Here is a 22,900-nt window from a genome sequence, read left to right on the forward strand (position 1 = left end):
AGAGAGCCAGTGAAGTGTCCTGGTAATAGGTAAGAGTAGTGAAGCTCCACATTAGAACAGAAAGATCACAACTTCCTCACCAGCTGTTCAGACAGGTAGTGATGGAGACCAAAAATCCAGTTGCAAAACCTAGCATATAATAGCAGATGGATCTGGTATTGTTCCTGCCGTCTTCCTTTGCTAACTTTCCCTTTAACACTAATCTCATGCCATGATTCAGCAAGCATCCCCAAAGGCTGTAATCTAAAGGACTGATTGCAAGCTACAGGACAGCACAAAGAAATTATGTTTGTATTTGTTGTTTGCCTTAGGAATTAGTTTAACACAAATATTTAAATATAGCTAATATGAAGAAAAATGTCACCTTCTGCTTTAATTATCTGTCAAATATATTCCAATCTGTCAAATATATTTCAATAAACCTGTACTGAAAGATATGTTTTAATCTAGGACTCTACTCTCTTCGAATTAGCTTTTGAAAAAAATATAGAATTAAATTAAAACAGCTGAATTCATTGAAAATATGTGCTTGCACTTCAGTTGAAATATCCTTAGCAATACATTATATGTATGGAAAGATATAACAAAAGATATATAACAAAATATTAACCATGCTTTTACATATGCTCTTACTTCAGAGGCAAATGTACAGATTTTTACACAGCTTACATATGTGGTAGATGTTTCTAGCTCTCTTTTCAGCTTACTGCCAGCCAGAAAGTTAGTAATTCCAGAGAAATCACTACAGTGCTTCACTCAAGATATAAATCAAAATTTTACCTGTCTTGAAAGATAATAAGTGTGAATTTATGACATCCTCTCTGACAGAGTCATCAGAACATTTCCAGCAAGATTACAAAATGCTGAAAAGCCAATGTGACAAAAAGCCAAATGTAGTAATACCAACCCCAAGTTCTCAGGAATCAAGGACCCTAAATCATAATATTGCATTTAAAATCAATTTGAGAAGCAGGAACAAAGCCAAATTCACATCACATTCTTTTTACCTGTCTTATCAAAAAGATAAGCTATTAGAGTGCAGTCACTTTAACTTATCTCCACAAGGAGAAGGGCTAGGCATTTTGGGAGGGAGACCAGGGAGTATGAAAGCTGAATTCTCACTTGGTATACTCAATGCAGTTGCTGGTGCTGAAGATAATATGCCCAGACACTATTAAACTTGTGATGAATTGCATGAATCAGCAATAAATCAACTATATATCATAACCAAAAATTTCTGAAAGAAAGGAATTGTTTGATCACCTCTGAAGAACTAACTGAACTGTATTAAAACTGTACTGAAACTGTATTAAAACAATAGTACTAAAAACAGGCCTTCAGCTAAGCCAAGGTATTGTGTTAGAAGATCAAAAGGCAGGAGCATGGCAAAAGCAGGGAATTTTAACATTGTGGTCCAGAGAAAAGGCATGGAATATCACTTCCACTAACATGGTTTAAACTATTGGACCAGTTTAAGTAAAACCAAAAGAAATATTTGATGCAAGTCTAGCCATAGAATGGCAGTGATTAAAAACTGATTCCAGTTTAATGCTTCTAAAAATATCCCCTTTCAGAAAAACAGGCTATAAGAAGGTCTTCTCAATGATAAATCCAGACAACAGCAAGACTTTTTTTATCACTGGTTTAGAAATGATTATGTTCTGACATACTCAACTAGCAACTTCATCCAAGTTCAAATGCAGGGCAGAGTCTAAGAGCCTGTTGAAAAATGAAGGGAGAAAAGCCCACTGTAGAGAAAGTAAGGGCTATTACTGTCATCAGTGGACTTTGGATCAAGTCATAATTCATGAGGATTTACATGCAAAAAATAGACAACTGGGTATGATTAGCATGCTTTTGAAACAGTCAGAATCACACTGATGAGCATTCTGTATTTTCTAGAGAGCAGTATTTGGATACTGCCACCTGTATCTGTATTCTCTGCAATTTTTTTCTATGCTCTAAGGCAGTTGGTTGCAAAACATTCTATGAGAAGAAAATATATCAAAGTCAAAGTCACATGCAGATATCTGAGCAGGGTGTGACTGTCCAAGTACTTAAAATGCACATTTCAAATGTGGCAGCAGGGATTCTTTTTGTTTTGACCATATGCTCTAAAAGGTCTGCCAATGTGTTCAAACATTCCCTTCATCATGAAACAGAAAATTACCATATATCACTTCATAAAGGTTAGATCCAAGTGATTTCCTTGCATGCCATGGGAGGATCTGGTCATAACCACAGTATTCTTTATGTCGCCATTTCAAACTCCTGAAAATATTTCCGTACATGCACATCATCCTTGTATAATGGTTTGATTAAATTGTCAATCTTGTTTTGTCATCTATTTCCATTATACTAATCATTTTGGATATGAGTTAATGGCCCTTTGTACCATTTGTTTAGTTACTTAGAGTTTGACAAAATAAATGTTGACTCTGGCTGTTTTTCTAAGTATTAGGGCACTGGTGCTTGAAGTTTATCTGTTTCATATTCCAGAAGGTTGATTCTTCACTCACTGGTCAGTGAAGTGCAGAATGAGGCCATGTTAAATGACATTTCATTTCCATAACAAATGGAATGGAAAATATGAAAAGGACATTGTCAATTCACCTAAACTCCAAAATTCACCTTAAAGGAAGACATATTCATTGCAGGTGATTAGATTGAGACTGAAGTCTAGAATTTGGAACTACACAAACAAAAAAGGGTATGGACAAACTATGCAAGCAGTCAATCATCCGACTAGTGAGTTACAAGCTCAGTTCCTGTAAGAGTCCACAGAAACTGTACATTCCAGATTACTCATGTAGAGAGCCCAGGAATCTGAGCTCACATGCTAAACAAAGTTAGCAGGATAATAATAACATGTGTGAATGGACAGTATGCAAAATGCTACACTCATGTGGTGAAGAATTTGAAAGGCTGAGCAAAACCTTTTGGATTCCCAGAACACGCAGAGGAAGAATTCAGAGTGCTGGAGCGTATTTGCCTCTCCTGCTCCACCATTTTTGCTCTCTCCGCCTTCTCCTTCCTCACAGAACAGTCCTCACTGGCAACTGCACAGCACAAAATCCCTACTTTGATTGAGGAGCAGATCCAAATTTCTAATTCAAGCAGAATGCAGTTGCTCAGCAAATAGTGTTAGGAAAAAAAGCAACTCTCTCATTGGGTATATAAAAAGGACAGTTGTCTGTTTGCCTCACAAAGCAGTCAGTCTTTCTGTTCAATGTGATGTGGGAAGGTTAGGGTAGCCTTGAGAATGCCATGTCAAGAGAAGTGCACTTCAACAGGGAAGAAACAAGAATAATCAGAATTTGCACCCATTGCCTACATAGAAAGACTCAGGGATTAAGATCATTTAGCCCGAAGAAAGCTGAGGAGAACCAGGAAAATTCATTTTTTTTACAGAAACCTTTTATGGAAAGGAAAGGAATAAACTGTTTTCAATGTTTGCTACAGAAAGAACAAGACTAAGATGTTTAAATTGCTCAGGGACACAGTGTAGGTTTTAGTGGTCCCAAGCACATTGCTAACAGAAGGCTTAAAGCTCCCTCTTTTGCTCTTTATCCCTTGAGTTTTCCCAGCGTTCCCCTTCTTGGCACTGGGCCGGCGACAGAGACTACCGCACCAATTCAGGGGGAGACTGCACGGGCATGAGCAGCTCAGCCCAGGAAGCACTCCGAGCCTCTGGCAGGAGCAGACCTGGCAGTGGCTCCTGGAAGAGCCATGGAACCTGGGTGAGTTCACGTCTCACTTCTTGCTGCCCGCAAAGCCACCCTGTGCTTCCTCCTCACTCCCTAGTAGCCAACAGAAAAAAAACCAATCAGATCTACTTTCAAGGTGTGGGCAGGGACAGGGAGACCATGTCTTTGAAGTGTCTTTTCCCTTCAGCTTTTTTCAGGTGACCCCTTCTTTCTCCTGGAAAGATCCCCCTGAGGGTCTTTCCCTCCAAAACAGGAAAGGTAAGGTCTGTCCTTGTCTAGACTGAGCAGAAAAGCTTGAGTAGCAAATGGAGTGGAGCAAAGTGCTTCTCTCCTCCTGCGTGCCAGGAATAGAGAAAACATAGAGCAGGGCAAGCAGGGCCAGGACCTGGGTGTTTTCAAGCAGGAATAACAGAGGCTAGGGTGTATGCTCCCATGCCACAGGATGGCATAAGTTCCAGAACGGGAAACTTCAGGCAGCATTAGGACGAGCTTTCTGAATTGAAACAGGGTTAAATCCTGGAACTGTTTGCCTAGGGACGTGACATGTTTGGGGGTATTAAGAACAAGGGTAGACAAGTATCAGTCAGGAATGAGTTAGCTGTACTGGATCTTATCTGGGAGCAGAAAAACAGTCCAGATAACTTCTTAAGATCCTTTCCAAGCCTACTTTCTATTATTTGTTTATAGAACTGAACAGGGCTTAAGCGAGCACCTTCGTCTGGCAATGTAATAGGATTCACTGGAACTCACTAACAATGTCTGGCAGTGTCCCACGTGCGGCGTCTGTATAATCCCATAAGAGACACCATTTTCTATTATATTACTCAGAATGCTCCAGAACTCTCACTTCAGTGGGCTTTGTGTCATCCAGGGTTGCTGAGAAACCAAATGCCTTAGAAAGCAGTAACCATCCTTAGTAAACATAATGCTACCTATGTGTTAATGATAACAACTACATGAAAGTGTTAATGTATTATGGTTAAACCATAGCTAATTTATGGTTCTGTAAATTTCTCAATTTTTCTAATTCAGGTTCTTTAACCTATACTGAGACTTATTCCAAGATTTCCACTGGCATTATTAAGCTAAGTGGACAATATGCCCTGTGATGTTTAGGGTCCTAACTTCCTTAGCCGATAAACAGAAGTGTAGGGTAGAGCAGTTTGTTGTGGCAAGAAGCATTCCTACAAGAAACACAGATTTGAATATTTCCTTAGTATTTTAAAGAAGATATTAATGTCACTTTTTCAGCCCCACACTGAAAAGACAGAGTGCTTAACTTAAGGGCTAGAGAACAATACTGCATTTCAGACAAGTGCTACATGGAATCAAATTAATTCAAAAATCTCCTTTCTTTAGAATAGCTTTTAGTACTAAGTGATGATGTGATATACATTTTAATCTGGCCTCTTAGCAATAACCTGCTCATTACATTGATTCTGTACAGCTTGTGACTAGTGCAGTGCCTGCAAAACATCAGAGCAGGACATATGATTAGCTTTTTCTCATGTATGGCTGTATATTTACACACATATATGTGAACTAAGCCTGAGCTACAAAACTGGAATCTACACATGGAAATACTTAGATACAACTTGTTTTTTTCTTTACGTGGATCAGCTGTTGACATCATTTACCCTGCTCAGCTGCCCCTGGCTGGCTGGTGGCTTGGCTTCTTTAGGGACTCATCTGAGGAGAAGATGGGAATTTCCCTTAAGGGTTAGAAAAGCTAGTAGAAAGGAATCAAGCATGTGGACCCTCTCTATTCCTCCCTATGTCCTTGTTTGAGACCTATTTACCTCCCTGACACTGGCATCCAGTTTGGGCACCAAAAGAAACTATCAGGACATAAAGGAATCATAAGGTCATTTTATCTAATGATAACTCTTCTGGAGTCAAAATGTGCAAACAGAATAGTTTTGGAAGGAACACTTTCCTAAACTTTGCAACAGGTCAGTTTTCATTTACGTACGAGAATATATTCCATTGCTGTCTGCAAATGAAAGAGGTCATGGTGGACAAAAGACTTTGCAGCAGAGTAGCAGTGGGATGATGGTCTCAGGAGTGCAACAAAAAAGCTGTTAATACCATGCAATGTCTTCTCCACCTTTTAAGAGTGAAAATCTTTGTGAGATTGCTTGCTTGTGAGATTAAAAGAAAGGAAAAAAAAATCCCATTCTTTCAGGGCTTCTTCGAAGGGACTGTGGGGCCCACCATAAAATAAGAAAAGACAGGCAAGCCTGATTTTCAGGGAAAGTTCTATTTATTTTTTGTCAAGGCAAGCCAAAGAGCTCTGCTTATTGTAATGCTCATGTTGCTACTGCCAAAGTCACAATAGGTGTGACCAACACAAAAGTGTTACTGACTGACTTGATTCCACAACTTCTCATCCAAATAGTTAACCTTGCACAGAACATCTGAAACATCCGAGGTGTACCATCTGATGTACTTCTGGCAGAAATCCATTCCTGAAATGAAATGATATTCCAGAAATGAAACCTGCAGAAATTTCAGCTACCTCCTCAAACTCCTCACAAAGGAATAAAATAATCTCCTGCATAGGAAAGTTGGAGGGTAGGGAAATGTATTGGCTATGCACAAACTTTCACACTATAGAGCCACATGCTGGTAGTCCACAAATGCTGATAAATTTATCATTATGAAGATCTATTGGACATTGCTCATCACAAAGCAGGATGCAAGCTCTATTGCCCTTCCAAATTTATGTGCTTCCAGGTGGATAGTTAATCCACATTACTTACTCCATAGGCACATGTGGCATATCCATCATCCGTTCTTGCCTGGGCAAAAACTCTTTCATATCAATGGACAACTGTTGACAGTCAGAGGCCTTCAAAAACTGATCCAGGCCACAAAAGTGATACATGACCAGCTTCACAGTTATATTATTTAAAAAATAATCATAAAATGCAGCTGTTTCTTCTACTTTACTCCCAGATTTTGTACTTTTGTGGCACTCTTCACTCATGTTTTCAAGTTTTTCTCCACAAGTTCACATTAGACAACAAATGTGGTCACACTGGCTAGGGCAAAAGGAAAGGCACTACTTCACCCACCACTGAAGTACATTCCCATGACACAACAACTATAAAGCACCCTAGAAACATCACAGTCTGTCTTTCACTACAAAATACTTACAAAGAATATAAGGTGAGATTCTTGCTTAACCTCACGATTTAATCAGCTAAAGCATTAGGGAAAAATAATGCAGGAATTGTCTATACCGAGAATTCACTGTGTGAAGCTAAAACTCATTACTGTGAACTACTAAGCCTTAAAATAATAGCAAATTTAATGACCAAAATGCAGTTTATAAGTGAATTACAAGGCACTAATTCTGTAATAGGAAGTCTTTACTGAGTATAAATACTTATAAACTTTATTTTTAGCCATATATTTTCCCAAATAAAAGATATGAAAACAAAGCTAAAAATATTATCTATATCTTGAAATAAAAGTTTTCAATCAGTTCAAAAATGATTTTTACACTATTAACTATTCTTACTGCTTCTTTTATCCCCTAAATATAAAGTTTTATTGACAAAACCTTTATATCATTGCTATATAAATAAGAACAGCCCAGTTATCAATGCTCTTCTGTTAAAATAAATATGCTTTACAAAGTGAATTAGGCTAAATATAACATTTAGGCAGAAAAGTTGCACTTGAATGAGTGCAATTGTAAGTAAACTGCTGAGGTTAGAGAACTGAACAGGAAGTATAAATAAAACAGGTTTGGTTAGATTATCTTAATGAGAAGTAATGAATGACTTTTCATTATTATGCCTGGATTTTTCAAGTACATAGGTATTTGTATATAAATTTACATTGACATTTGTATACTTAACTGGTTCAGCAGCATTTGAATACAAGCCTCTCAGGAATTAAGGGACAAGTTCTGACTGCTTCTTACAAGATTGATACCACAAAAATCTGACAGTAGTATTATTTATAAAGTAGATAATGTGGATTCAGGAAGGGTGGCTTTCATGCTCTGTAGAAATGTTTATATGATAAAAGAAGATACTGCATTTAAATGCACTTGAAGAAAAAAAAGCACAAAGAACCAAAAAAAAGATCAGAACCAAAAACTATCAAATAATGTTAGATGAGAATATCTGTAGATAATGGAAATATAAGTCTGACTACCAGATAAAGAGGTTGGCTGGTCATTCTTTAAAGTAGCTGCAAAAGGCAAGTGTTCATTCTAAGTTACTAGATATGCTGCTAGATATTGTCAATTGATTTTATCAATGCAATTAATTCCAAGTGGAGAACATTCTATTTTGAGCATGGTCTGGTGGAAAACAAAATTGATTGTTCTTGTTTTTATCTTTTTTTCCCCAAATAAGGAGATACATTGAGAAATGATGACGCTTGAAAGCAAAGTGCAAGACTTTTGTTGCTTTACTAGAGGTTCTGTTCATGCAGCTCTAGGAAAGATCTTTCAAATGGATAAGCATTGCCCAAGAAATCTTGCCCAAGAAGGACAAGAAGGAGGAACTACAGGTTGGTCAGCATCCCTCAATCCCTTGGAAGGTGATAGAACAAATTAACCTGGAAACCATTACCAAACATACTAAGAACAAGATGGTGATTGGAAATAGTCAGCATGGGTCTGTGAAGGGGAAATCCTGCCTGACCAACCTGATAGCCTTCTTTGATGAAATGACCAGCTTGGTGGACAAGCGGAGAGCAGTGGATGTTTTTTATCCTGACTTTAGCAAGGCTTTCCATACTGCCTCCCCTAACATCCTGATAAACAAAATAATGAAGTGTAGGCTAGATAAGAAAACCTTAAAGTGGACTGAAAACTGACTGAACTGTCAGGCTTAGAGGATTGTGATCAGCAGCATGAAGTTCAGCTGGACACCAGTCACCAGTAGTGTCACCCAGAAGTCAATACTAGAGCCAATGCTGCTCAACATCTTCATTAACGACCTGGATGATGGGACACCCTCAACAAGTTTGCAGACGGTACAAACCTGGGAGGACTGGCTTTTAAACCATGTGCTTGTGCTGCCATTCAGAGGGACCTCAACAGGCTGGAGAAATGGGCAGAGAGGAACCCCATGAAGTTCAGCAAAGGAAAACGTGAAGGCCTGCACCATGGGAGGAATAATCCCATGCCCCCGTACAGGCTGGGGGCCAAATGACTGGAAAGTAGCTCTGCAGAGAAGGAGCTGGGAGTCCAAGTTGATCATGAGCCAGCAATGCACCCATGCAGCAAAGAAGGCCAGCAGCCTCCTGGGCCAGCAGGGAGAGGGCAGAGGATCCTTCCTTTCTTCTCAGCACTGGTGAGGCCACACCTGGAGTGCTGTGTCCAGTGCTGGGCTCCCTAATACAATAGAGACACAGATATACTGGAATGAATGAAGTGAAGGGCTACTAAAATGACTATGGGACTGGAGCATATCTTGTACGAGAAGAGGCTGCAAGAGCTGGGACTGTTTAGCCTGGAGAAGAAAAGGCTCCAGGGCGATATTATCAGTGTTTACAAATACCTGATGGGGGGAATAAAGAAGACAGAGACAGATTATTCTCTGTGGCACTCAGTGAAAGGACAAGAGGCGATGGGCATGAAATAAAATACAGGAAATTCCACTTAAACATAAGAAAAAACTTTTACTGAAAGGGTGACTGAGCACTGGAACAGGTTGCTCAGAGAGGCTGTGGATTCTCCATCCTTGGAGATATTCAAAATTGGACTGAAAATAGCCCTGTTCTAGGTGACCCTGCTTTGAGCAAAGGGGCTGGACTAGATGCTCTCCAGAGGTCCCTTCCAGCCTCAATAATTCTGTCATTCTATTATGAAACATGAAAGAAAACAAGAGATGTTTCCCCTCCAAAAAGGTGCAGACAGCTAGTGGAGCAGACATAATCTTTCTTACAGAGAAGAGTTGTAGGAGTAATTGTGAAATAGTACTGCCAAACTGTGGCCTTTAATTTAAAAATGTTTGGGACCTGACAGCTTTGAAGTTTCAGAGGGTTCATATCCCAGCTAGTGCTTTGCATATTTTCAGTGGCAAGTTTTTCCTACTGATATTTTATTTGTATATGCCATTAGAAAGACAACAAATTACTGTGAAAGGCAGCTGCAAATCCTAGTACACAATGTATTTCTCTTAGTGAAAAAAAAGAGTTTACAGTAACCAGTTACATATTTGTTACTGCACCAGGTGATAGTGCTGGAAAAAACAGGTAAGACTTTCAGTCTTTCATTTAACACCTTCCTGCAAAAAACTGCCTCAGTGCAGTCATGTGCATGTCAAGCCTGGCTTTATGAGGAGAATGAAAAGATGCTTTAGCCCCTTTCTCTGTATTAATCCTTGTCTTCCTCTTGCCTCCTACAAGATACTGACATATGACTGGTGATGGTGGTACCCACAAAAACTGGCCTCGACAATTTCTGGTCATTTCATACTTTTCACTGACTGTCTTTGCGCATTTCACAAATTCTGCCACTCTTATAACTTCATATTAATGGCAAGAGCCAACCATATTTGGAAAAAATGAGCTATTTTTATATGACTGCTACACTTAGTCACCCAAACATCCAAGAAAGAGAGTGTGTTTGTCAGCACAGCTCTCTCTGAACGCCGCACCTTGTTCCTCTGGCAGATCCAGATGCAGAACCCAGAATCCTAATAGTTAATACTGACATCTAGCAAATAGCTGCCCACAGTCAGAGTAATTTCATCTTTTGCATGCTGGTTCACTTAGGAGAGAGCTGCCTGCTTCAAAGATCCTTTCCTAAATCTCTTACTGGAGGACTGGATGCTTCAAAATATTAGTAATGGACTAGAGCCTTTCACCACTTTAAACTTAGATCAGCTTAAGAGGGATGAAATATTATCTTCATATAGTGGAAACTGAGCAGGCCTTTGAGTTTGCTGAGGTTCAATTTGGGGCTCTTAAAATTTGCCACTGCTAGCCAGCAAAGGCCAAGAGCTGTGTGGGCAGAGCCTCAGTTGCCATCATTTTAATGCATTAAAATGATAAGCAACCCTGCCTTTTTCCTCCTGGCCCAACCCTTCCCCCTTCACTAGTTCCCAGGTCCTTGCTATTGGCACCACTATGTACGAGTGTGCAGGTAGCAAAGGGAGGACTTGCTGATGCAAGAGAAAGCTAACGTGCCTTCCCTCCCCCATGGTTACCTTTCCAAGGGGCTATAAACAGACTCCAGAAAATTGTCTTTCACACGCTGGGGCTTTTTTCCCCCCCCCCCCCACTTTAGAGGGTGACGGTGGCAAGGCTTTCCTCTCTCTCACAGCCCTAACTGTGAAGATAAACGTTATAAGCATGAACCCAGCAAAATCTGCAGACAGCCTGGAACAACGGGTTTTGAGGGATGTGAACAACCTGTTCCTCACTGTGGGCTCCCAGCAGACGCGTCCTGTGAAAGCAACGTACGCTCCAGCAGCAGCTCCCTCTCGTCTCAGGAAGGAAGGGTTTGAGCGGCCTCTTCGCCTGGACGCATTTAGGATACCTCGCGTTTTCCCCACAGAAAGGGAAGCCGAGGAAGCAGAGGAGGCCGAGGAGCCGTGCCGAGCCGGGCACAGCCTCCTCTCGCTGGTCTCAGCGCGGCGTTTCCGAGCCGGCCGAGGCGGGGCGGCCGCGCTTCCCACGCCGCTGCCCCACGCCGCTGCCCCGCGCCGCCCCGCGGCTCCTGCGCCCCGGCCGCTGCCCGCGCAGGGCCAGCGGGGGCCGAGCGCCGGCGGCACGGAGCAGCGCTCCCAGGTCTGCCCGGCCCGCAGCTCCCCTTGTGCCCTGTTCCGGATACCGGGAAACCGGCGGGCTCCGCCTGGAGCCAGCCCCCCCGTGCCTTCCCTCCTCTCGGGGAGGAAGGCGGCCGAGCCGAGCCGTGCCGGGCCGAGCCGAGCCGGGCCGGGCCGGCACGGCGCAGCCCCCGCCCCGGCCGGCCACCTGCGGGCCACCGCGCCCCGGCCGGGCAGTCGCGGGTGGCCCAGCCCCGCCTCTGCTGGGAGCTGCTCGGAGCAATTCCCAAGGCAACCCAAGCTCGACCCCCTTCCCAAACCCCGCCTCCCAGCCTCCCCTCCCGCCCGGCTGCCGCCGCCGGTAGGAAATAGTCTGTGTGTAAACTCGACGTGTCCGGAAAGGTGCGTGCCGCTTTCCCTTTCGCTCCGCGGCCGGCCGCGGGGCTCGCCCGCCGGGCGCGATGCTGGACCCGTCCTCCAGCGAAGAGGAGTCCGATGAGGTGCTGGAGGAGGAGAGGCGGGACGTGCTGGTGGTGGCGGGCGGCGGCTCGTCGCGGTCGCTGCCGCCGCCCCCCCGGGACCCGCGGGCCAGGGAGGCCGGCGCGGCCCGGGCGGCGAGCCCCAGCCCCTCGGCGCTGAGTGAGGGCCGGGAGGAGCAGGAGCGCCTGCAGAGAGAGGAGCGGGAGAAGCGGCTCCGGCTGCAGCTCTACGTGTTCATCGTGCGGTGCATCGCGCACCCGTTCAACGCCAAGCAGCCCACCGACATGGCCCGCCGGCAGCAGAAGGTGAGCCCCCGCCTCCCCCCGCTCTCCGCCGGCCCTTCCCCGGCCGCCCCCGCTCCCTGCTCCGCCGGCCCCCGCCGGCCCCCCGCCCGGCATACCTGCCGCCGCGCCGCGCCGCTCCGCCGAGCCCGACGCGGCCGGCAACTTCTGCGGGGCGCCGCGCTGCCTGCGCGCCGCGGCTGCCCGGCCCTGCTGCGCGCTGCGCTGCGCTGCGCTGCGCCCGCCCGGGCGGCCGCGGCCGCGCTCGGGCCCGGCAACAGGTTGGTGGCGGCGGCGGCGGCGGGCGGGCACCGCGGTGGCTCCTGCGGCGCCGTCAGCAGAGGCGTTTGCGAGCAGACTCTTGCCAAAGTGCAACTGAACGCGCTCCTTAAAGGCAGCGTAGCGCTTCTGCCTCCAGAAAGCCGCCAGCTAACGGAGGTAAAGTCTTTTAAGTTTTCAGAGCTACGCTTGAACTCGCCATAAGAACGAGATGCGAGCGCAGAGCGCGGGCGTAAGGATGTTCGGATCGTTTTGCAGCCGAAGGGGAGACGCTCCTGTGATGTCCTAGCGTGATAGGTGGCTCGTGGAGCAGTCGTGGGACGCTGCCGAAGGTGCCTCGTGCACATCACCTTCGGACCGTCTGTGTCCGATGCAAGTAAATTCAGCTCATACAAAGGCGAACAAGAAAGCTGTTTTGTTTCATTAAGTGCAGTCTCTGTATACAGAGAAACAAGTAAAATGCAGATGTGTGATGAGAATGGCCTTCTAGTGAAGGTTGACCAAAATTATTCTCTGCCTCCCATACATTAGAGACAAGCTGTTGAGAATTACCAGGTACGTAGTACGTATTGCATGCAGTGCATATTCTCTGTTATCTTTGTGCTATGGAATAGGCAGAATGCTTAAAGTTTTGAAAGAAGGCACTACATTCCCAGATAGATCATTGTTGAAGTGTTTCGTCTAAATATTTTGTGTTTCTTTATTCAGTTCTGAAAGAAAAAACCTAAAAAAATCACTTTCCTGAGGGATGTTGATAGGTTGCACAAAAGAATTCACTTCCACTTGGCTTTTTATGAGCTTGGTACTCCTATGTGTCTAAGGATTTGTAAAATCCAGTGCTAAGTGTTTTGGGGTGCCAGAATTACCATGCCTGCTGTTGGTAATTTGTGCTTAGTGAATTCTTCAACAAGTTAATGCAGTGATAATAATAATATGATCACTGGAAAAGCATTTTGTTTTTATTAAGTTTTAGCTATTTAAGCTGTGAAACTTGCATGAGGATTTTTCATAAGCAGGAAGCCAAAGAAAATCAGGCAACATCAGGATTTTGCCCTCCGTTCCCTAACCTGCCCCCAAATAGAGTCATCATAGAAATGACCTTTCAACAGGACATCTGGAGGTCATCAAGTCTGACCTCCTGCTTGAACCTAGACTGTTATCAACACTAGATCAGATCAGCTGTGATTTTGTCTAGCTGAGTCTGGAAAGCCTCCAAGAATGAAAGAGATCGTGCAACCTCTCCGTGTGACCTGTTCTGGTGCTGCATTGTCCTCCTATTGAAGATTTTTTTTCTGATGAACCTCCCAAGTTAGAACTTGTGGCTATCAACCCCGGAAAATACTAAACACTTAGAAGTTTTTACTGGTCTTGATCACTAAATATAGGAGCTGCATTTTAAGAATAACTCCAATGTTAGTTAGATGAAGAGACGTATGAAAGGGAGTTACTGATGTTCAGGCAATATAGACGTATGACATTTGTGGATTTAACTTAGATGCAATGAACTCTTGATTGACAGAATTGACTTGATATCTAAACTTAAATGTTACTGTTGCTAGTTAGCATTTTTAAGTGACGTCTGACTTTTGGTTTGACTACTATATGTGGAAAAAGATTTTTTTTTTTTTTGGTCAGATTTAGGCATTTAACTGCAGAACCAGGATGATGTTTTGGCTTTTACTGATCAGGAGCTAGCATTTTTTGATAATACATAGTACAAAAGAATGATTCTGCCTATGAGTTATGCTTCTTTGTAGAAGCATATGTAGAAGTAATATACATAAACATCCTTGCTCTTACTTGACAGTCTGATCTATTACCTGGTGAATTACTGAATATAAGGTAGCAGAACCAGCCCTGGATTTTGAGATATCGGAAAATCTGTTTTGATAGTTCAGGATCATCTGAGAGCCCTCTTTTGTGCTATAAATATGCATTCTGTGCTGCACAGTGGCACTATGCCAGCCTTGGGAATGGGAGGGCAACCACGTAGGTTACACTGCGCCTTGTTGTCAGACACTTTTGGATGTGTGAGAGCTGAAGTTGTATTCCAGAGTAGAACTGTTGACTTACTTCCTGGATGAGTTTTCTCACTGCCAAGATATTATAAAGATTTGGACTGTCTTAATCTCTTGCTCTTTTGCTTCCCTTCTGATTACTGTTATGTGACTGTGTGTCTACTGTGAACTGGACTGAGATTATCTACCTCTGTTATTTAACGAGAACTAGTGCATGTACTGTTCATCTTCAGCAGATAAGCGACCCAAGGTAGTGTTGAACCAGAAGCTGCAATGCTCTGTGGTCCCAGCGCCCAGCCCTGCCTGCCTGTCTCAAGTTGTGCACCGTTTATAAAGCTTTTGCACCAGCAGTCTTTCTGATAATCTAAGAATAGTATCCACCCTGCTTGAGAGCAGAAGTAGTTTGTTCTTTCTGCCAGTTCATTTGGCATATTGCTGAGCAAATATTGCAAAATGCAGTTTGCTTCTTTTTTAATGTGGAACATATTATCCAGTAAGGGAACGAGATGGAATTCACATATCAAATATTCTCAATTGCACTATATTATCAGTAAGGAAATGGTTTATAGTCTGTCTGGCTTCTTATGCTTTTCTTGTTTCAGTAACATTAAAATTTACTACACGGTATCTTGAAACCATCACATTTAATGGACTGAATTATACTAATGAATGTAAAGACTTTTAAAGGCAGGCAGTGTTTCACTCTATTTCTTTATTTTTCTTTGTCCTTTTTCATCCTTCTTTCTTCCCGCCAAGTAAAATTAGTTCAACTCTATTGTGATATATAAGATTAATTAAGAAAAAAAAAAGAAAGAAAAGAAATGGGACTTTGAGGAAACAAAACCTATCACAATTAATCAGAGCAGTGGTCCATCAACTCTGGTAACTTTTTTTCTAATGCCTAATTCAATGTAGTTTAGCCCAAACTTTGCTGAAACACATATTTTTACATCCATCTGCATTTATTTTGTACTCTATGGGATATATTAGAAATATTTTTTTCAACAGTTCAGAGTGATTTTGTGACCTGTTATGACGTCCTGTATTATTTTGGTTACTGGTAGATTTGAGGTAGAGGGGGAAGAATAAGCTAATGTTAGAGATGTGAAACAGAAGCATGGGGTAAGCGATTTTTCAAGTTGACATAGCAAATTCTGCCAGAGATGAAGTTAGCTCTACAGAATCTTAAACCTGTGCTTAATTACACATTTTCTTTAGATATTTATGGACATTTGACCATGTGTTTTCCGAGCTTCCAGAGAAATATTGATGCATCAATGGTATATGTCAGGCCTTTATTGGATAAGGTTTAGCTGTCTTTAGTTTGAAAGAGACATTATCACCTACTTTTTGTAATTTCCATTTTTTTAATGAGTCTTCTGGAATACATTTCAGCATTTTTCTTTTTCTACCTCTTCACTCCTCTTCCTTTTTATTCCAGCAAAAGAGAAGCCATAATTAACTAATCTCATTCCTTTTCCTCCTTCTCTCCCACCCCAGCCAAGCCAAATCTCAAAACACTCAGCCGACTGAATTTAAACTCAGAAGGTTCATGGGATTTAGCTGGTAAAAAGAAATGCATTTTCAGTGAAGCTGTCTTCCATCAAGGGAAAATAATGTATGTGACATACATGCTCACTGAGCCAGGGATTAGGTGCTGATCCTAGTAACTACGGTTTACACCAGCCGGTTTTATATGTTTATAGACGTACTTGGTTTTATTCATGGACCGGGTGCCAAAGACAGGTTCTGTATCTGGGAGATGGATCTGAATCCAAGTTGCTGGCGTAGAAGGGACAGTGGAGTGCTACCAGTAACTAACAGAGTATTAATCTTCCTCAACATCTTAACATTTTCTCTAGTAATCAATTGGTCACACAGTAGAAATCTAAGAATGCAGGGAAGTAATGCCCATATGCTAAACAAGCAGATTTCCTAATGCAGTACATCAAAGTTGATAACTGAGATCTTACTTTGATAGGCAATGAATAGCAGGAGTAATTGAGCTGGCTCTGACTTTTTTTCCTTCCATTTCTTCTCTTCTCCTTCTGCTCACGCATGGGTATATCAAAAACATCAAAAGTAGGATTGGTAGCATTCAATAATTTTCATTTGAACTCCATGAGCATGTTCTTTCCTGACTATTTTTCCCCATTCTCTGTTTCTTGGACTTTACCACTAAAGGAGGGGTTCATAATGATACATAGCCTCTAAATAACTTATCAGGAAAGTGTTAGTAGTTAGATTGGCTGAGCATGTTTTGGGAAAGAAAATAATCTCTTGGCATCTGAGCCTCTTTTGTAAGATGTCTTTTTCCAGTGCTAAGATAGCATGGAGAATGCATCCAGAGCTGTTTGAACAGAAACTCCAGACACATTTCAGAGGGAAAGCTTAACTAGAGAGTTTTGCCACCTGATCCAGCTTATGCTAAAGAGCTGCCCAGGGAAGTGTCTTCCATTCCTGCTTTCAAGATGTTTCCTTTACTACTCTTGAAATAACTTTCTGGATCACTTTATAAAAAAAAATTAAATTGAGTTTGCCTCCCCCCCTCACCTGAGCACTCTGGCAACACCCCATGATGCACCTAACCACTATTTTCAGTCAAGTTAGTATACAAAATTTTGGTGAATCCTGCCAAAGCCCATTAAGATACAGGCCTACCTTGCTTTATATGTATTGAGACAACTTTATTGGCAAATATTTTTTTTCTCCTTCCAGTCAGAACTTGCTCTTTGGGGAAGAAGAAATTCCTGTCTGCGCTAGGACCGTTACTCACTGGGGACAACTGGAGTCAGCTGTGGATCATGGCTGAAAAAATACTGAAGGGTGTTTAGTGATGCAGCACCTTCTAGATACTGTGTCCATCACTGCTTCAGAAAAGGCAGTTGTCAGAGTTTTGATTAAATCTTAAACTGTCCCCTTGCCCTACCAGCTCAGCATTGATTAGTGTGGTTTGGCCAACAGCTAGTCCCTGTGCTGGGAAAACAAGTCCTTGGTAAATAGCTGTTTAATGAAGTGGCTATCTAGGGACAGCAACAAGGCTGTAAATCCAGTTTTATTATGCTGAACAATTAATTCATCAGTCTGTTTGTTTTTGTTTTCCCTGCCTATTTTAGCTGATACCTGCTTTTGAAAGCCTTCTGTATTATTTGCTAACTTCCTCCTCTTGTTGCCTGCTGATTGCTGTGGCATGTTCAGGTCTGATACCAAAACATCTTGTTTTTTTTAGGTATTGCCTTACAGGGAGGGGAGGAAGAGGGATGAGCAGCATCTGCTGAACTTCTGTTCCTTTGCCTAGTGACTATCTCCAGTACCTGGTTGTGCCTGGAAGTGCTGGCACCAAATTGAAAGCAGCCCAGTGCTTGTGAGCTGCAGCTGATTCCCACAGGTTTCAGAATAGCAGCTGTGAAAAGTCAGTTTTCAGTTTGTTGCCGTGTGGGGGAAATTTTGAGCAGCAGGAGAGGAAGTGTTTGTATGTGGATATGGGCTGTATCAGTTTAGTTTTGTGTTTTGAAGGTTATTTTCATAGCCATACGCACTGAAGCTTTTTTTTTTTTTTAATGCACCTTAAATTATGTAGAAATTGATGATATTTGCCCAGAATAACTTGTTTGTTTCTGGTTCTTATTTATGTTGCAGCTAAAAGAAAAAGCATGTATTTGTCTTCAAGCATGTTTGCTTGTATGCATAAGTTTAAGAATGTTCTTGAGTGCTTTTCCTGTCAGGAAGAGGAAAAGCATTAATTAACAGCATTGTGAAGAACGAACCAACCTACAGTAAGTACTTTTTAAACTCCATGTCCTGGTGAAGAAAAATTAGAAACAGAGAAGGTGATTGTACAAGAAGTTTTTTCCAGCTCTGTTTTCCTTTTTCTCTAGCACTTTATTTCTTCATTTATGTTCGGTTGCCTTGGCTGTGAAGTTTTGAAAGTAGAGGCAGGCAGTTTCTGTTTAGTGCAACGCGGGAGTAGAGGAGGGAGACTCAGGGTAATAATTTAGAAGAATAATCCTCAGACCAGCACTTCGAGTGCACTTGATTTGGCCTCAGACAAGGACACAAAAGAAAGGACAGACCGCAGTGTGTAAACGCAATCACCGAAAAGATGATGCACAGCTATAAAGAGTGGGGGAAAATGGAAATCAGTGGTAGAGAGTTTCATGGAGTGAGTTAAAGGTGTTAAGAAAGTAGATGGGATTGAATTAATTTTGGAGTAAAGGAACTGTTTAGCAAGCAAAGTGAAAAGAGAAATCCACTGGTCCGCTGGGAGAGTTCTGTTTTTCCATATGAAATGAAATGAAGGAGGAATGTTTTGAGGGTGAGTTTGCAGGGAAGATACTGAGCTAGGAAAAAGGAGATGAGGATTAAGCTGGAAAGAAGTTAGTAGACCCAACATCAATGTTAGTGTAATGAAGAATAGCAAGGGCAAATAGACATTGAGAAACTCAAAGCTCAGGAACTGGAGTTCATGGAAATCTGAGTGGTAGGATATGGTGGGCTGGGTGAAGACAGTGTTTTCATGGTCTCAGAGTTTTTCTGCAGAAGTTTACAGCTGTTTTATCTGTGGTGGGTTTTTTTTCTTTTTTGATAGTGGATTCATGAGCTTTCTACAAAAAAATATAATCTCCAGGCAGTATATGCCAAATATTTATCTTGCTAGCTTTTGCTCAGGAGCATCCCCAGTTTGTGCCTATTGCTCTTATGTTCCTTCATTTACTTCTAAATTATATATTCTGAGGCCTCGTAGCAAGTTACTGGCGGCTATTTCTCATACAAAAGTGTCCTATGAATGTTTCACTATTACAACTCTTTAGTGCATCAAATATGCATTCGTGTTAAAATATTAATATTGACCAGTTTTTCATTTTGATCTCCTTACAGATGGAGCATAAGCAAGGAAAAGAAACTAAAATAAAAAAAAGAAATGGTTGTTTGGTATAGATGTGATATTAAAGCATCATAGTGATCAGTTCCCCTCTGACTCCCCCTTCCTTCCCCCAGTAACATAAAGGTAGATGATTTTTCAATTCCTTACCAATAAGGATTGGAAAGCAACAAATACTGATATTATTTGGAGATTGAAATGAACAGGCTCCATCAGTAATTTTGGTCTGGATCTTGTAATTTTCAACTCGCTGTCACTGAGCAGACTGGGAGTATTTGCCTGAATGGACGCTTTGATTCAACCTGGGATAACTTAATACCACATACAAATATTATTATGGTAACCTCATATATGGTATAAATGCTTGAGGTTCTGAACATACCAGTTGATGGAGTAATTATAGACATTTTAGCCTAAATGTCTATGATATAAATGAGACCACCAAAGTTTATATGTTTTTGTCTTTTTTGGAGTGATTTAGCTCCCAGATAGAATGGCTTTAAAAAAATATCAGTTGAGATTTTAAGGCCAACTTTTGATGTGATCTTTTTCTGCCATCTGAGTGTTTTAGGTATCCTTACTTAATGCTTCCAGGCCTTTCTCCATGAAAATGAATGTTACAAAATGACTGGCTATGTTTTGTGTATATAATTTTATGGCATCATCTCGGACTTAAAGAAGAAACGTCTTGTAAAGGTAATCTGAGAATTATGAAATCTGGTAGCCTGTTGGTATATATGCCCTAGATATATTTTGCCTGCGTGTTGCTGAGAATGAAATACATAAAAAAATTAAATGAAAATGACTGATATGTACAAGATTGCCATTCATGCCTTTGTCATTTAATGGTGATTGCTACACAGGATCATTCACCAGCTAGTGTCAGTGTAAGGTGCCTTCTGTGATTATTTTAATGTACAGCTCTCACTCAAACACACTGTCTGTGGCATGGTTAGCACCTTTTCGCACTACTGCTACAGTGAGATGAAGATTTGTTTGTCTCCTCTTCTCCCCCACCTCCCACAGGCACAGGGTGGAGGATTTAAGGAATAGTACTTGCTTTAGAGCTAAGACCTCTTCACTTTCTAGTGTATCCCTGTCTTTCCTTGCAGTTTAGAAAGGACCGCGTATTATCTGTGGTCTTTGCTTGGCTGTTCCTCAAAATTACACTGAAGTAACTGTATTACAGAGGTCTATTACTTTAATATGACTTCTTGTCTGTAGGTGAAAAGCATTATGTAAGAATGAGAAGTATTATTTTCTTAAAATGGAAACAATTATTCAAATTTTCACTAAATTACTGGCTGTTTAGTTATGTTCTGGATATTTGTCCTCTAATATATTATTAATGCATTAATTTGCTAACTACAATTAGTCAAAACTCAGTCTGGAATGGGTTTCAATAGGTCACAGAGATGCAATAAAATCACTAAGCTGCCAAATGCCTCCAAATATGACCCTCTCTCTGTATTACAAAGCTGTGTCTATTACGAGTGCTTTTAATTATGCATAGCAGCACACAGGGGAAGGAGGCTGTGCAGACTAGCAGAGTTCTTCTAGTATTATAAAAATGTATGTCTAAACCCAGCTATTATATTTGGCTGATCCATGCTTGATGGTGCCAATGCATGGACTGTAATCCCTGCCTGATGGGCAGTGGTCATGGCTGCTGTCCAATAACTGTAAAAGTATGATCAGATGAAATAATCAAGACTTTTCAAAAGTAAGACCATCCCCAAAGTTAACACGCTTTATCAGTGACAACTCCACTGTCTACGTTAACATTTTAGTTCAGATCAGGACTTCGCTTTAGAGTCACCCTTCTTCTTCTCCCCGCTTACAGAGGCCTGGTTTGCATCGCAGAGTGCACAAATGTGATCTGTGGGTGAAACTAAACCAGGAGGTATATTCTCGGATCACGTTAAGCTTGTGCAATCAGACTAGAGATGGTCTGAAGTAAAGCTTCCTGAAATGCGTTTAGTTGGATGTTAGCTCTTCAGCATCGACCGCTTCACTTTACAGAGCCAATCCTATTGGGTCACTTTGGTCGCCAATGAAGACTTAACTTCAGAGCAGACAGAGCCAGTCAGATTAAAAATAAAGCAGCTAACACAGAGTCAAGAGAGAGAGCTGGAACCTAAATGAGATAAATAGTATCACAAGGCAGTCTCCTACTTGAGCCAAGCGGGATAGAATATGCAGTGCAAACCTAAAAACAGCTGAAGTAACAAAGTAATATGTTCTCGCTATGCCTGAAGTTAATTATGGGCAATAAACTGCCCCTAATTACTAAAAGTGTGGGATCCTCAACAAAGCTCTCTAGGATACTAATTAAAAGAACTGATTATAAGAAATAGAATGCATAATTAATGACTGGGAAATGATTTTCAAGAACATCTTCAAACAGCAAATAAAGTGCCCTTGGAAAATATTGTGACACCCTGAGTCATCCACTGAATCTAATCCAGCAGATAGACTTGAACTGATTTGCAAGAGGTTGCTGTGCTTCTACTTTCTAGTGCTGAAGTAGGGATTAATGTGGGCTGAGTGACAGGTAGAAAAGGAATAGTATTTCCATTTTAATTTCAGATACTCTCACAGATTTATGTATGATTTCAATAGAACATGCTTGTAAAATATACTGACATACTGTATGATGTTTTAGTAGTTGGCTTTGCAATAGACTGCTACTCTCACAGCTGAGGGAGCTGTTATGCTTTGGGAGGACCTTTGGTTAGCATCCTCTCTATGTTGATTACTAGCACATGTATGAGTGTGGCAGCTGTTTGCCAGGAAGTGTGCATGCTACCAATTGGGCTGTGATTCTGTTTTCTAGGGTCTTGTAGTTTGCAGATTATTAGGTTTTCATCGAACAGAACAAAAGTGGAAACTTTAAAGATTTCTGTCTTCCTTACAAAAAATTGGAATTAATGACTGTTTCCACCCCCACCCCCACTCCTCATTTAATCCAGCCAACAGGCTAATCTGGGGTTTGTTAAATTTTATCCAGGCACTTGTTTTGGTGTCCCTGCTAAAGTGGAAACACCTTAATTTGTAAACTTCAAATGTTTCAAATAGCTGTGGTCCTCAATTATTTTGATATGTTTATAGAAATTTAGATTAGAAATGACAAAGCTGTAATTACTTGGAAATTATATTATCCCCTGTGTAATTTCCTATTCCATGTTGAAGCGCCTGCAGAGGCGTAAGGCGGGAAGTTGGAGGCATGCCGTAGCGCTGGCGTGTGCGTGAGGGGAGCCCCGCGCTGGTCCAGGGGAGGGGGCACGGGTGCATTTGTTTAGGTAATGAGGCATTCAGAGAAACCCACTGCTGTGTGATGTCCCTCCAGACAGACAGTACATTTAATTCTCGCATGTCAATCCCTGATCATTGCAATAAACACAGGTGCGGTGGAGGGGGAGGGAGGCAGAGGAGACAGGCTGGTTTCTTTGTGTCTGTGCTCGTTGTGCATGGGCTGGGGTTAACAGCTACGCTGCCCCTGCTGCTAAACATG

The 22,900-nt window shown here is 41.9% G+C and overlaps 1 protein-coding gene and 1 long non-coding RNA gene across 11 annotated transcripts in view; one reads left to right on the forward strand and one right to left on the reverse strand.

Moving 5' to 3' along the window:
• Positions 1-5,951: 5,951 nt before the first annotated feature.
• LOC112990941 (uncharacterized) lies at positions 5,952-11,769 on the reverse strand. The gene is made up of 2 exons (XR_003261190.2): positions 11,091-11,769; positions 5,952-6,175 (listed from the first exon to the last, which is right to left on the reverse strand). It is a non-coding gene; the product is annotated as an uncharacterized LOC112990941 (long non-coding RNA).
• Positions 11,770-11,777: 8 nt separating this feature from the next.
• The window catches only part of CADPS2 (calcium dependent secretion activator 2), a 326,801-nt gene continuing 315,678 nt past the window's right edge, over positions 11,778-22,900 (forward strand). For 6 of the 10 annotated variants that reach the window (XM_064506939.1, XM_026113099.2, XM_064506963.1 and 3 more), the window contains exon 1: positions 11,780-12,231. In XM_064506939.1, the coding sequence (XP_064363009.1) occupies positions 11,908-12,231 (324 nt within the window). In that variant the 5' untranslated portion in view covers positions 11,780-11,907. Of the gene's footprint in view, positions 12,232-22,900 lie in introns of all 10 variants that reach the window. The other 4 variants (XM_026113094.2, XM_026113098.2, XM_064506973.1 and 1 more) reach the window with 3 other exon arrangements.

This window comes from Dromaius novaehollandiae, chromosome 1, assembly GCF_036370855.1.
Source record: "Dromaius novaehollandiae isolate bDroNov1 chromosome 1, bDroNov1.hap1, whole genome shotgun sequence".
NCBI classification, from domain to species: Eukaryota; Metazoa; Chordata; class Aves; order Casuariiformes; family Dromaiidae; genus Dromaius; species Dromaius novaehollandiae.